We start from the raw sequence: 14,217 nt of genomic DNA on the forward strand, positions 1-14,217 counted from the left end.
TCAAAGAAGATTGTCTTTAAGACACATTGATTATAAAACAATCAAAGCAGAAGCTCTGCTCACTCACCACAAGTATTCTTTTTGGTTGCTGACATCCCTACACATTGTACAGATTTAGTTGTGAGGGCAAGAATAGGTTTTTGGACAAAGAGAGATTCTTCAGTTGAACTTTTTGACTCAGACTTTCCTTAGTTTTCTTTAGGTAGATAAATCCCACCTTATCACAGGGCAAGTTAAGCCTTTTCCCATCCTGACATTTAAGTTAATAAAAGTGTTTATTTTGAATTCTGAATCTGTTGTCCGTGTCCTTCTTCATGATGCCTTCACAATATATATTCACTGAAAAAACTTTAGTTAAGAGACAGTGAAGGTGATCAGATTTAATGCAACAAAACCCTTGAAATTCAATGGATGTGGGAAATGATGATCATCTTAACTCAGCGTGTCCCCCTTGATTAACTCTAGAATCTAATGATGTGTTCACACACAAATTGCAGCACCAAACACTCAACCCACTGAGCTATCTTGCCGGCCTCTTATTTGTCATTGTGAATCCCATCGGTCATGTACGTGTTCATGATTTTTGCAACAAGGGGATGCCGAGTTAAGATGATCATCACTTCCCACCTGTGCTGAATTTTAACGGTTTTGTTGCGTTAAATCTGATCACCTTAACTGTCCCTTAACTAAAGTTTTTTTCCACTGATTTTCAAAAGTTTTGCTATACCATATTTTATTCATAGTCACTAGCCAGGGCCTTTGGCAGTGCCACTGTTCATGTTCCACCAACAGATTACTTTAGGGCCCACTAGCCAAGACCTTCTGCCATTTATTTAAAAAATGATTTGTCCATTCCTGCAGTACCTGAAAAATGTCCTTTTTAAAAATAAGTTTTCTAACTATTTTCTGATGTACTGGGTTATGCCATTGAACTACCCATAACCTGCATGTGGTTATACGAAAACGTTTGAAAAATCCAAAGCTCTTTCCCACCATCACAGGCACTCATCAAGTGCCCCACTCCTCTTCCCATGGTCCCCCCAGATCCCTCAGGTGCTTTTTTGACCTCCCTAACCCACTCCCATTATACCCTATCACTCTTTGTTTCATGTAACACATGTTCATTCCAGCTAGCGTCTTCTGTTATAGCCGTGGTTAAAACCGCGGTTATCCCTGGGTATAACCCAGTTTATGTGAAAACGTTCCAACTGTACCTCTGTCTCCTGACCACCCTCAACTCCCCAATTTCACATGGTGTCCTCTTTCCCCCTCCCCACCTCTGCCTGATGGCATGTCATCCTTTTTATTCCTCCAACTGTATTCTTTTGCACTTTTTGTTTTTGGCTAACCCATAGTATAACTGAGGTGATCTCTCAGTATTTTTTGCTTTCCTAATAACTTTTTCATTTTTTAACAGATCTTTCCCAAAATGTCCAGTGGGCGGGGATGGGGGGGACCTTGAATTAATTTTTGTTTGCATAAATATTGGCCAAATCATCCTGCAAGTCAAAAGTTATTAGCAATTCAATTTACGGGTTTCTTATGGAACTAGTTACACACCTTAACTATAGTGCGACGACCGCTAGACTATATTGGTCAAGCTCACAACATGCTCTTTGATTGTATGCAAAGGGGCCAAAGTCTCCCTCCACACTCACGTTGATGTATTGATAGAACGAGGGTGAGTTACTCATGGACTAAAATGTTGTGTATATACTGAGAAAGGTTTTTTTTTTATTTATAGACAGCAATTTATTTACAAACCGAAACAAAAAGATGTATGTAAAATATGTAGACTCGATGCAAACAAGGCCACCAGAGACCATGCTGATTGACCGAAAATATATGCCTGCAGGGTTTCGAGATGTATTGTTTGGGCAGGGGAAAGCAGCAGTGGCATTCTGTGACGAGTCAGAGTATGGCCTATTCCTAGTCCTTTGAGGAAGATGGCCCTGGTGACGTAGTCATGCCCAGTTGGCAAAGAATAGCATTAGCTTGGGTTCTGCAACAGTCCTGAAGTCCAGCTCTGGGCTGCTGCAGTCATTGTGAAGGCTCACTGATAGAAGAGTGGTTACTGAATGATGGGTACAGGATGAGCCCCACCTATGATTCTAGGATCCATGTAATTCAGCCAGGGAATGCGTGTGGAAGGCCGGGGAAAGAAATATGATGGATGCATTTGGGTCAAGCATGAACAATGAAATGGTGGAGGTCGGGCGAGTCTGTGCCCTACCCAGTAATCTCATGTTGTCGTACCTGTAGTGACAAAGGAGTAGCCCCTCTCTGTGAGGATCTTCATCAGGTAATCTGTGAGGTCACGACCTGCAAGGTCAAGACGCATGATGGCATGCGGGAGGGCATATCCCTCGTAGATGGGCACGTTGTGAGTAACGCCATCGCCGGAGTCCAGCACGATACCTGGAGAAGACAATGCAAAAAGTATACTTTAGCAAGGTGATAGAGGGCTGTTACTATTAGTCTGTTGACCATGAGCGTGTGACATGTTTTGGGGCATACGATGAGTCCATCTTCTCTTTTGTTATCAAGGAACAATCCATTGTCTTAAAGGCACAGGGATAAACTGATGAGCATAGTTCAGATGTCTGCAACTTACCTGTTGTACGGCCAGAAGCATAGAGGGACAGCACAGCTTGGATGGCGACGTACATTGCAGGAACGTTAAAGGTTTCAAACATGATCTACAAAGTAAATTGAGAGAAATCAGTTTATTGAGGCGACTTAATCAACGAAGACATTATTAATAACTATGGGAATGCCTAACAGAAATGTGTAAGTGCAGCTAAGCAGGGGTATTGCTAGGTCTGGAAAAGATCTGGGGCTATGCTAGTGTCGGGACTCGGGGCTAGCTAGCCTTTTGGTTGTAGCCACTGAGCTTCTATCCGGGGCTACAACCAAAAGACCCGGGGAAATAACCCCGTAGCCCTCCCCACACCCCTTGGCAACGCCTCTGCTGCTAAGCATTGTAGCTTCCTTTGGTTTTTTTCTGGTTTCAGCCACTTAATTTGCACTTTTGAGTTTTACTGAATTGTTAACAAAACTCATCTATTTTCTTGCTGCACGTGTTGAATTAATGAGCTCCATGCAATACGAAAGTGGACCGATTATGAATACAGTACAAACGCCCTCGCCCAAAACGCAGCATACACATTCAAATGTGGGTTGCAGAACTTTTTAGCTGAAAGTGAGAAAGTAAACAATCGTTGGCAGGGGCCACAGGACTGGTTTCTGCCCCCTCACCCACCCAATCATTTTCAGCAGAGAAAATGTGCTTTTGTTTCATCAGGGCATTTTTCTTTAAAAACACAAAATGAAGCTGTTAGGACAGTTTCTCTGAAGTCCAAGCTTAGTAAAACCATTCAACTGAGGCAGTTCTTAATCAGCGTGAAAACATTTTCTCTCTGGGTGGACGCCAGGTTGACGTCATGCAGTGGGATCTGTTTTCCATACCCTCCTTTCAGGTCACCATCTACCTTCACAAATAACGTTTGAAAACTGCAAGTTAAAAAGGCACTATGGCCAATTCTTGCAATGTTGTTGCAGGCCAGAGGACGATTACAATTACTTCTAGTGGTCGTTATACTTTGCCACTTGCATGTGTTGTGTGGTGGGCAAGCTCGACAGTCCAAACAACAAACCTTACTTACAGAGGTGGCCATAGAAAGGCATTAGTTGGAAAATGGTGTAAGTACCTGGACATATGATGATAGTGCCTGGCAAACAGCCCATCTAACAGCTATAAACAAGCCAAAACTGTTGGCTTTGTCAATGCTTGTTTTTAACGGATTTCTGTGAAATAACTGGAAAAAAATTACTAAGTAGAAATGAACTCATTTTTTGGTTCGAAAAACTAAAAAATTACTTTTGTTTATTTGCACTTTTTTAAAATAATGTGCAAGGTGATCCCCGCTCCCTCCACCCACTTCCCCCTACCTCAAGATATACCTTTACCCCATCACCCATATATTTTTTATTAAAAAAATGTGCAAACATTTAAAAAATGTGAACAAAAAACCTCGGTCATTTCTACTTCGTTATTTTCTAATTGTTTTTTTTCCCTATGGGTAGCGTTTTTAACAGGGCGGCTGTGCATGGTACAGATGGAAGGACACGTGTATTGTTTATAAATCAAGTGGCTGAAAGCAACTTGGTTAAGACATTTTTATTAAAGCAGGAGCTTATTTACAGCTGGTATTAAGCCATTAACTCGGGAAGGCTGCTTAAAAGTAACACTGTCAGGTCCTATACAGCACAATTGTTGATGTTACTGTGTGATAGTGCTGGATCAGAGAGATCCTGCAAGGGTGTATAGTGGGTGGGGAGGAGCGGGTAGTGGGTTGGAATGGTCATTGGGAGGTCAGTGGGTGAGTAAACAAGCTGTGTGTCACTCAGGGGAGTTGCTAGGGCTGGAAAAGACCCGGGGCTAAGTTGATGTCAGAACTGTTGGGACTGTGGGCTAGCTAGTCTTTTGGCTGTAGCTCCTGAGATTCTATCCGGGGCTACAACCAAAAGATCAGGGGCTATAGCCCCTTTAGCCCCCCCCTAGCAACGCCCCTGGTGTCACTCCTCGCATCGGGTCTCCCTCTCTCCTACCCGTACTCCAATGCAATAGTTTCGCTTATACCACCTATAAGCCGAAACCAACTAGCAGCTCAGGAACATATCTTACTTTTGGCAAAGAATGCTGAGGCCGAAAATGCATCCCATGGATCTACTTTGGAAGAGTTCGGCTTTTTTTAAAGAAAACGCATCGCTTCTTCCAAAATCCGTTCAGCCTCAGCGCACAGTACCCCTCTCCCTAGCATGCACAATTCCTTATTCCCACAGGAGGTTGTAACTCTAACTCTGAGCGTGAGTGCAGACGAGTCCTAACGTTGAACTCCACAGCCGAGTGTCCACTTTTTCCCACCAGTACTGGAGTGAAAAACCGCAGACAGACCAACATTGCTGAGCGGTGTAGCAGAGATCCCAGGGGTGCACAACCCAGAGGTTTTATGTGCAGTTGGTAAATCTGATAGCAACACACTTTCTCATTCTCAGCATGTTTGTCCGTCCAGGGAAATGACGCCCACTGCGGAGAGATTTCAGTCAATAGCTAGAAAAATGTCTAGAGGAGTGGGACCATGATGAGCGAGTCCTCTTCAAAGCGCTTGCCCTCACTCTTAAGTGTATCTACCACACTGTTCCACCCTACCTTTCGGAAAGAATTCACCCCTCAGTCTCCACAAGACCGACCAGAACACCCTACGCAAAGATGCTCATAGTCCCCAGAGTTAAGAGAGCCCGAGCCGGAGGTGTTTGTTTCCCATACCTATCAGCTCTGCAAGTGAACGCTTTACCACCAACCCTGCGAGGAGAAGTCTCCCACCTAGCATTCCGCAAAGCTATGAAAACTCTGCTCTTCGCTTAAATCCTGCCCGAAAAACGTACTGACCAAAAACTGACCAAAACCCTACACTTGTTTAGGGTTGCCAGAATGTATGTATCTTGATTACTCTACTAGTATGCTCGGACAATGTATCGTATTCCTCTGTAATTCTGTAACTAAGCCTGACACAAGTAACAGCGCCGCAATGCCCTCGGGCTGTATGTGCGCTATACAAATGTAATAAATATATAAATAAATGCCTCTGTCCTAAATGGGCGTGAGGGGAAGGTGATCCCCTCCCGCAGGAGAAATGGTAAAGGGGCCTGGGTTATCACCACAGCAGCCACCACACCACATCGCCACCAGCTTGTAGTTCCAGTCCCCACATCTTTCCAAAAACATCCCTTCTGCTGTTCCCTTACCTGGGTCATCTTTTCACGGTTTGCCTTGGGGTTCAGGGGGGCTTCTGTGAGCAAGGTGGGGTGTTCCTCTGGGGCCACTCGTAATTCGTTGTAGAAGGAATGGTGCCAGATCTATCAGAAAGATGCACAAAGGAGACAAGAACATTAACTCGCAGGGTCAGAGACTGAACAGGAAAAGTAATAGTTTGCTGGTCGGATTTCGACTGCAAGATTTTGGAAGTCATATTTATGTACATCTCAGAAACTAAATGGGGAAATAAAAATCCCGCTCATTTATTTACAAACGGAGTAACAAACAATGGAGGCTTGTTTTTCCCCAAATAGGCCTGAACCCCCATCTACTACTCCACACGTGTGCCAGTCAGACACTATACATGCTCCTTGCTTGTGCATAGTGGAACCAGCCCCTTCCTGGCTGGGGTGGCAGAGCAGGAGACACTAGACTACAACTTCTCAGCACTAGAATCACAGTCAGATCTCCTCCTTGAGTGGCTGAGGCTGTATGATAGAAACCCCATTCTATCCAGATGGCTGAGGCACCCCTAGGGTCTATCAGGCCGATCCCCAGTTTAATGGATGCAACTCCAATTCAAATGGCACTAGTACTTCTCAAATGCAGCCAATGCCATGTCATCCTCTAGGCAGTGGATGATGGGATAGGATAGGACTAGATTATGCAGCAACCCTATGATCTTCTCCATACCATTTTTGGATTGGATGATGGAGCAAACCAATTTCATTCCTTTGTCAACAACAGGGTATTTGCAATATTCTTAAAGTCTGCCAAAAACGCTGGGTTAAGGGCTCTGATAGGGGGTCCTCATGTCTGCTCACATTTCGTGTTAGGTGCCTCCCACAGCCTCCCACCTCGATGCACATCACCTCACACACTCATACCTTCTCCATGTCGTCCCAGTTGGTGATGATGCCATGCTCAATGGGGTACTTGAGCGTGAGGATACCTCTCTTGCTTTGAGCTTCGTCTCCCACGTAGCTGTCCTTCTGCCCCATGCCCACCATGACGCCCTGTGAAAGGAATGAGACCAATTACCAACACTGCCACTTGATGGGAGTACCCACGTCCAGCTTGCTGACACAAGGCGCCCGCTATCTGGGGGCCTGGGAGAATTCAAGAGACCCATGCAACGCAAATGAGAGGGATAGCAGTTTGAACGTTTGCCTGGTGCAAAACTGAGTGCATTACACCCAAAAATATCTGTGCAGCCCTTGGAGAAGGAGTATAGTCACCAGTGACACAGTGGCCAGTAAGAGTGCGCATTTTTAGCTGGGGCCCTCGGAACAGAAAGGCAACGGGTGCAGCAGGGAGCCCCAAGTGGCCAGGCGCAGTATGGCATTGGCTGAAGTCGTCCACTGTGCACAGTAAGGCGGGTCCGGAAATGGCGCCCAATAGCCAGTTAAAGTATAGCCGAAGCAGAGTTCCTAGAAAGGGATAAGAGCTGCTGCGTGTGCAACAGCGACGTCTAGTGGTGGTGTGGCATCAGCTGAGGGCCCAGAGGGAGCCCCTGTAGAATGCTTCTCGACCACAACAGGTTAAACGGCCGTTTCTGCCACTATTGCTAGCAGTTAACAGGAAACGGTAGGGCCAGAAATATATGTTTACTCAACTTAGCTATGCCTGAAATGCAAGTGGCACTGGCCCAGCCCTGGCCACACTTTTTAGATGCACTGTCCTGTCTGAAAGCTGGTGGCGGGTGTAAGAAGACAGAAGCTGGGCAGGGACAAGTCACGTACCTGGTGGCGAGGGCGGCCGACTATGGAGGGGAAGACGGCCCGGGGAGCATCGTCCCCTGCGAAGCCCGCTTTGCACAGGCCAGAGCCATTGTCACACACCAGGGCGGTGGTCTCTTCGTCACACATGGCAGGTTGGTGAGATGGGAGGTTTCAAGGAGACCTGAGGAAGAAGTGGAGAAACAAACACTTTAATGATCTGTGAGATGAGCAAGTCCGTCCACCCAGCGTGGGGTAGAAATAACACTACCTCGCCCCAATCAGAAATCCACACTTACCAGGTCATTCATTGCTAAACAATCACTAATCAATTTTGTACAGAGCTCCAACTGAATACATACCACGAAGGTCTGTGCAGCGCTACCGATACAACATAACCACGGGTCAGCACTTATCGTGGCATTCACAGTATCAAAACACTTGACACCTGAGACAAAGTGTTCCTCAGACTCCATGACGCCTCACTGCTAACAATTACCTGATCACAATGAATGCAGCATCACTGATGCCAATCTATATGTTCATTGAGACTCAGCAGTGTGGCAGGAAATCCCTGCCAATGACAACCTATTCTCTGGCGCTTCAGGAAGCCACACAAAATAAAGGTCTATTGCGTCTGTGGACAGCAAGCATAGTTTATAGCACCTAAAAGCGTTGTTTCGATACACAGACAGTTTAACATCCTATGATATGGGCACCTCCCACAACTCACGCCCAAACCTCAGGCAATCATGGGACAGTACGGAATCTGGAACCAACAATAAAACAACCACACGCTGCTAACTACTAACCACCCCCTGCTCCTCTCCCACGTACCGCCCACGCCGAAAAGGGCTAGCTATGCTACACACAAAGCACACAACCGCCACAAGAACACCCAGCCACAAACAACACAGATACTGGGCGTTACCCCTTCGGACACAACAAGCCCAGTGCACACAATCAAAGCACACTCAAAAAGTCTACATGCACAGGCGCCAGTTTATCCTGGTTCTTCATGCAACAACAGAAGAGCACAACTCAGTCCTATTCCTCTTCCCTCGCTAACGTACCCCCCAACTTTCTTACAGAGCCACTGCAAATGATAGCGGTGTGCGGTATAAATCAAAATAACAGAACATGTCTGTGTGCGTTTTATAGACTGCTGCCAAACACAGATGCCAGTGATGTAGACAAGCGGCGTCAGCTGGATTGCGAACCCAAGCTTCCCTTTCTTTTGGGGGGCTGCTTTCATATTACTCTAAAAGATTCATTAATTAATTTAATTGAATATACATACAGCCGAATGGCTTTGCATTTACAGCAGGTACAAGAGAATTCACATTTACACAGCTGTACAATTGACACATAAAACAGTTAAGTTGCTCTGTGGACAATGAATCAAATCTTCATGTCCTAAAATAAAAATGCAACTTCCTGATCTTAAAAATGATTGAAGAAAGTGTACAAGACAAGTTTGGATGCAGACGTGTACTCGTTACAAGTAGGCCAAGGCACAAGCACGCCAGTGTCTAGTTTTAGTACAAGTTCTGCAACTTGATGCATATTGAAGACAAGAAAATTGCAACAAATCACTCGGGCCAAAAGGCCAAGTAAAGATTGTGTTTTACTGGCAATGCTTCCTTTCAGGTTCTCTGTGTCAAGACAAAGTCCACACAAGATGATTGCAGATCAGAGGAACTCCGTCTTAACATTCACTGCATCGCAATCGATACACAGTCACCCACCCATCAGTGAAGGAGTGAGAGGGTGTGCAGGAGGGATGGGCCTACAGACTGCACGTGGGGAGAAAAGACTCCAGCTGCCTTTTGCTCCCCCAGTTAGGGGCCAGCACCCTTGCCAGTGCCCCCAGTTTCCTTATCTCCGAGGCGTGAGTTCTATCAGTTTTAGCCGCGCCCACCGCAGCTAGGGCTTCAGTTAACTCTTGGGGAGAGAGGTCACGCTGCCTACGGGATCCGGAAGTCATTCCACGCTGCTTTGGAAGTCTAACTACTTCGATGCGTAAAAAATATGGGGGCAAAGGACTTGCACGAGATGATCCAAAGTAAACATTAAGGAACAGGGACACGCAGAGTTCCTCTGCCTTCTGTGGTTCACGTCTTAGAAGCTAAATGAGGAATCCACAGCAATTGGATGTGCAAAAGCCTCCCTCTGGGCACAGGGAGTAGAGGGAGGGAACTGGAAAGATATGCCCTCTGGGCACAGGGAGCAGAGGGAGGGAACTGGAAAGATATGCCCTCTGGGCACAGGGAGCAGAGGGAGGGAACTGGAAAGATATGCCCTCTGGGCACAGGGAGCAGAGGGAGGGAACTGGAAAGATATGCCCTCTGGGCACAGGGAGTAGAGGGAGGGAACTGGAAAGATATGCAACCATTTAAAAAAAAAAAAAAAAACGATCAGCAAGTGCAGTTAAGGTTCCCTCCTGAGGGCCGCGCCGAGCGACACTTAAGTTGGCCTAGTGGTTGGCGCTCTCTGTGTAACTTAACATTCTTTTAAGGGCTCGTGGTTTTTGTAGACAGGGGATCTAAAGGAGCCCAACGGTGCGGTGCGCCGCCCTCTGCTGATAGGCGGGGCCCAAAGACCCCGGAATACATTCTGCTGACCCCAACTTCCTGTGAAAGACCCATCAGAGATCAGATAATAACCAGCTCCAGCTCACGCCCAAAGAACCAAGTCCCATCACTGTGACATGCACCCGAGGGGCAGGTGCTCTGGTATGGCCACAGGATAACCTTGGTGCTCAAGAAAACACCAAAATAAGTCATCAGTAATTCACAATATCCTGGAGATCAATAGTTGTCAGAGGCTTAGTACTGCGCCATCTCAGTCCAGACCTACAGGGGCTTTCGCGATCATCACATGAGGGGAAAATAATCGCTCAGGCGCCATGACCACACGCCTTGACCTTCATAGTGTCCGCTGCTGGTGCTACATTATTAGAACCAAACAGCGCCCACTGGCACCAACAAACACCTGGAGCATGATGGGCAAGAACCAGCCTCATCTTCCAGGAGCTCCGGATCGATCGATAATCGATAAGTGCACACTCCGAGGATTGCCAATCAATTCCGCATCATGGATCAGCGTCTCCTCACGACCTACCCTCAGCCCTGGGGCAGGCCTGTTGTAGGAAACTATGCGCGCCGCCCAGCTCGCTAAAGCCCAAACTTCCTTCTTGAACCGTCCACGAGCAGGGCAATCACTGTGTAGTGACCGCAAGGCAACACTCAACACCATTCAAACCACCCAAATAAGTTATCAATCAAAGGTTCATCTCAAAAGCACATCACCACCAAAGCCTTTTCGGGTTCACAGCCTGGAATAAATACTATAGATTGGCATACCCCAGTTTTCACTTCCCAGTGCCACCGTAGACCCTCCCTCATTCACCCTCAAGCTCCAAACTTGATCTAGACCCGTAGTACTTAATGCTACTATTGCAATGGTACAGTAGATGCTTCTGCTCAAGATCACTCTGTTTGACTGCGGCAGAGTGGAGAGTGACCAGATGTAAAACGTAAAATAAACGGGCACTCCAACTAACCTAATAGTAGGACTAACTCTTGAAAATGGTTGTCAAGGCACTACACTTCAGAAGAGGTTGGGGGAAAGGTGGTTTAAGGTTTACTCGTGGAATAATTTAGCACAAACTACCACTATCTTAATTTGTAAAAGTGTAGCATTTCTTCTGTGGGAGATTGTGCATTGCTGCCTGCCAGCTATGAAGACCCACTACCAAAAACCAGGCCCCCTGCATTTTCCAATGGGGAAATGATCTCGAGAAAGGGGGACAAAGCACCCGATTCCAGGACAGTGCCGGCAAAACCGGGACGTCTGGTCACCCTGCAGAGTCGGGACTTGAATGCATGGCTCCATAGCTGAAGTGGGTGCATTTTTCGCAGCTACGTGAAGACGTCATCACCGCCTCTTGCAGCACCGTAATCCCACACTCGGTCTGCCCCTTGCAAATTTGCACATTACATGGCACGTGCAGTTTCAGCTTGTGTTGCTTCCACACTGGGGGTTTTCCGGGGGTCCCTCGATACACGATGCCAGTTGCATTACCAATATTTCGTGCACGTTCAAGATTTAACATTTCACGATACACGTGAACCCACAACGCCTTGTGGTTCAATGGCCCTGTATTACCGCACGCCCCTGTGCGCTGGTGTTAGCGGCCCATCGCCCGTGGCAAGAGGGATTGATTTGGGACCGGAAGTATTGTTCGGGTGTTGGGCTGGTATGGATTGGCGATGCAGGACTTGCCCCAGAAGGCGTCCATCAATCATCACACAGGGGAGATGCTGGAGGGGGGAGCGGGCAGCTTGTGGGTGCAGAGGTAAACCAGCAGCAGGGCGTCAAGGCTTTCACTCTTCCGCACAGGCATTTTATAACCACATCTTAAAGAAAGTAGCTATGGCTGGAAGATGCCGTGCCATCCATCCGAAACGGAAAAAATTAACATGAGGGCCCCTCCCACACCAATGCCCACAGCCCCAAAAAAGTGCCTCCTCCCTTTCCTGCAGGCCCATCCCTGGTCCAACGCCAACCCTAAAACTCGCAGAAGAAAATGCATTTGCCCAAGATCATGCGAAATTGTGGTCGCCACATCCCACAGCTTGGCTGGGACCAGGGCCAGGCAAACATGCCTTGGAAAAATGGCCAACATTCCCAGGCTGCAATACAATCTTTTTTCAGGATAAACTGAGTAGGACCTTTTCATGCATTTTAGTATAACATGTGTATCAATTGGAGCATTTAAAAAAACAAAGGTCATTAACACTGGCAAAAACACCAGCTCAAGTGAACTCAGCGTACAAATGGACCCACATTGGCCCACACCAGCATTTTGTCGCGGCCCTTCAGACAGTGCGCCCTATCCGAACCTGCAGCGCTGCACACCTAGCCATACCAGTGACTGCCTCCCATCAGGCGGGGCGCAATGGGAAGCAAGCAATGAGACGTGGGCCCGCTGGAGCGCCCCTGCCTGGGCAGGAAGTCTGCAGGAGCGTCTATATAGGTATATGACCATGAAAGTGTTAAACAAAAAAAACGTCCACCAAGTCAAGCAAAATGTAAAAAAACAAGAGTACAAGACAAATGTCAACATTACATATATGAAGTATAACATACAAAGCCAGTTAACCTAGGGTTAAACAGTTTTCACATGCACATAACCAGATCGGACTTTGCTTTACCAAAGCTTTCATTTAAAAGTGAATACATTTTAAAACAAATGTTTTACAAGAGCTAAAATTAGAGAAGCGTGCCATCCATTCAATAAACAGTGCCAGAAATGATATTGCATCACATCAAACCATATATAATTGCACTATGCGCAGTACCCCCAATCACAACCCCCAAATTAGAAGGACCTCTCGAGGACGCCCCGTTCAGGTGGAAAGAAGGGCGCGGGAGGGAGGAGGGCAAAGAAAGGGGGTGGGGGGCCAGGACTGGCCTATGAAATATATAGCTGTCATACTAAGAGCTCCCGACACCACCCCACTTAAAGAACTGCAGCCTGACAAAAGCGAGCTCAGGACCAGTCAAACGCCCCACAGCCCTGGAGAAAAGTGCAGCTCTGTCCGATTAAACCTATAATCACCAGAGCAATCATGCTAATAACTGCTCGTGCAGTCTCCTTTGACGTGTAGCTGTGTGTAGATCAGTGGGCGACTGTTCACTTAAACACAAGGCCGTGCCTGCTAAGAAGTGCGGCCCCCCTCCCATGACAGTGTGAGAGCCCTGCTGCCGAGAAGTCCGGGTACGGGCAGCTTTATGAGAAAGTCCGGTCCCAGCCCATGAACAAATTCGCCCCTTCCAGCCTGCGACTATCGGCTCATTTGAAGCCAGGAAGCCCTGCGTAGGCTCCTCAAACCCGCGTCACTGAATCAGACAGAACCCTCCCGCGACAAACACGAATGGCCTCCATTGAGCCCGAGGATGGCGTGTCGCGCCCTTTGCCCATGTAGCGCCCAGAGTGCCCAGAACTCACCTTCACGAGAGTGCTGCGTTCCACTGGGACGCGCCTCTCAGTACGCACCGGGTTTAAATACTGGTGAGAATACTGGGCCACGCTTCTCAAAACATACACCCAAAAATGGCCTTCCGTAGACCCACTGGGCGCTTTACCATAAAAGGGGCTTTATTTCATCATTTCGAGGCGAGGCGAGAAGGGTAGGGGAATCCAAAGGGGTGCTGCTCACGGCGAAGCAAGGCTCGTCCACTCCGGCAAGTTCTCGTAAACAAAGTCCACGAGCAGGCCTTATACGATGGATGCAAGGCGGAGGGGCCTCGAGGCACCTTGCCAAGAACGGAGCAAGGGGGTTGGGAGAGGAGGGTGACACACGATTAATTATAAACATACATACTTGAGAAGCCCCAGGGAGGGAGAGATGCCGCCCGCTTCCTCACCTCGGAGCTGTTTCTCGCACTCGATTCTTCGTTTTCTTCACTCGCGTTGGTTGGTCCTTGGGGTGTCAGCCTTGCACCCCTCCACAGTCTTCCAGCTCCCAGAACATCTGCAACCGCCACCATTAAAACAACCGCCCTAGTTACACCAGTCACCACGTGATTTCATCTGAAAACAACTTCTAAACAATGGCTGTTGAGTTACTATGTGAAATGCCGACCATTTATGCAGCAGACTGTACAAAATGA

At 47.4% G+C, this 14,217-nt stretch overlaps 1 protein-coding gene across 2 annotated transcripts in view; it reads right to left on the reverse strand.

Annotated features, from left to right (window-relative positions):
• LOC138492009 (actin, gamma-enteric smooth muscle) overlaps positions 1-13,789 on the reverse strand; it is a 28,100-nt gene extending 14,311 nt beyond the window's left edge. Inside the window, exons 1-6 of one of the 2 annotated variants that reach the window (XM_069618920.1) lie at positions 13,690-13,789; positions 7,561-7,720; positions 6,706-6,834; positions 5,809-5,919; positions 2,615-2,699; positions 2,257-2,418 (exon numbers count right to left, since the gene is read on the reverse strand). In XM_069618920.1, coding sequence (XP_069475021.1) covers positions 2,257-2,418; positions 2,615-2,699; positions 5,809-5,919; positions 6,706-6,834; positions 7,561-7,686 — 613 coding nt within the window. In that variant the 5' untranslated portion in view covers positions 7,687-7,720; positions 13,690-13,789. The other variant, XM_069618919.1, reaches the window with a different exon arrangement.
• Positions 13,790-14,217: the final 428 nt, after the last annotated feature.

This window comes from Ambystoma mexicanum, chromosome 10, assembly GCF_040938575.1.
Source record: "Ambystoma mexicanum isolate Mex_15411 chromosome 10, UKY_AmexF1_1, whole genome shotgun sequence".
Lineage (NCBI taxonomy): Eukaryota > Metazoa > Chordata > Amphibia > Caudata > Ambystomatidae > Ambystoma > Ambystoma mexicanum.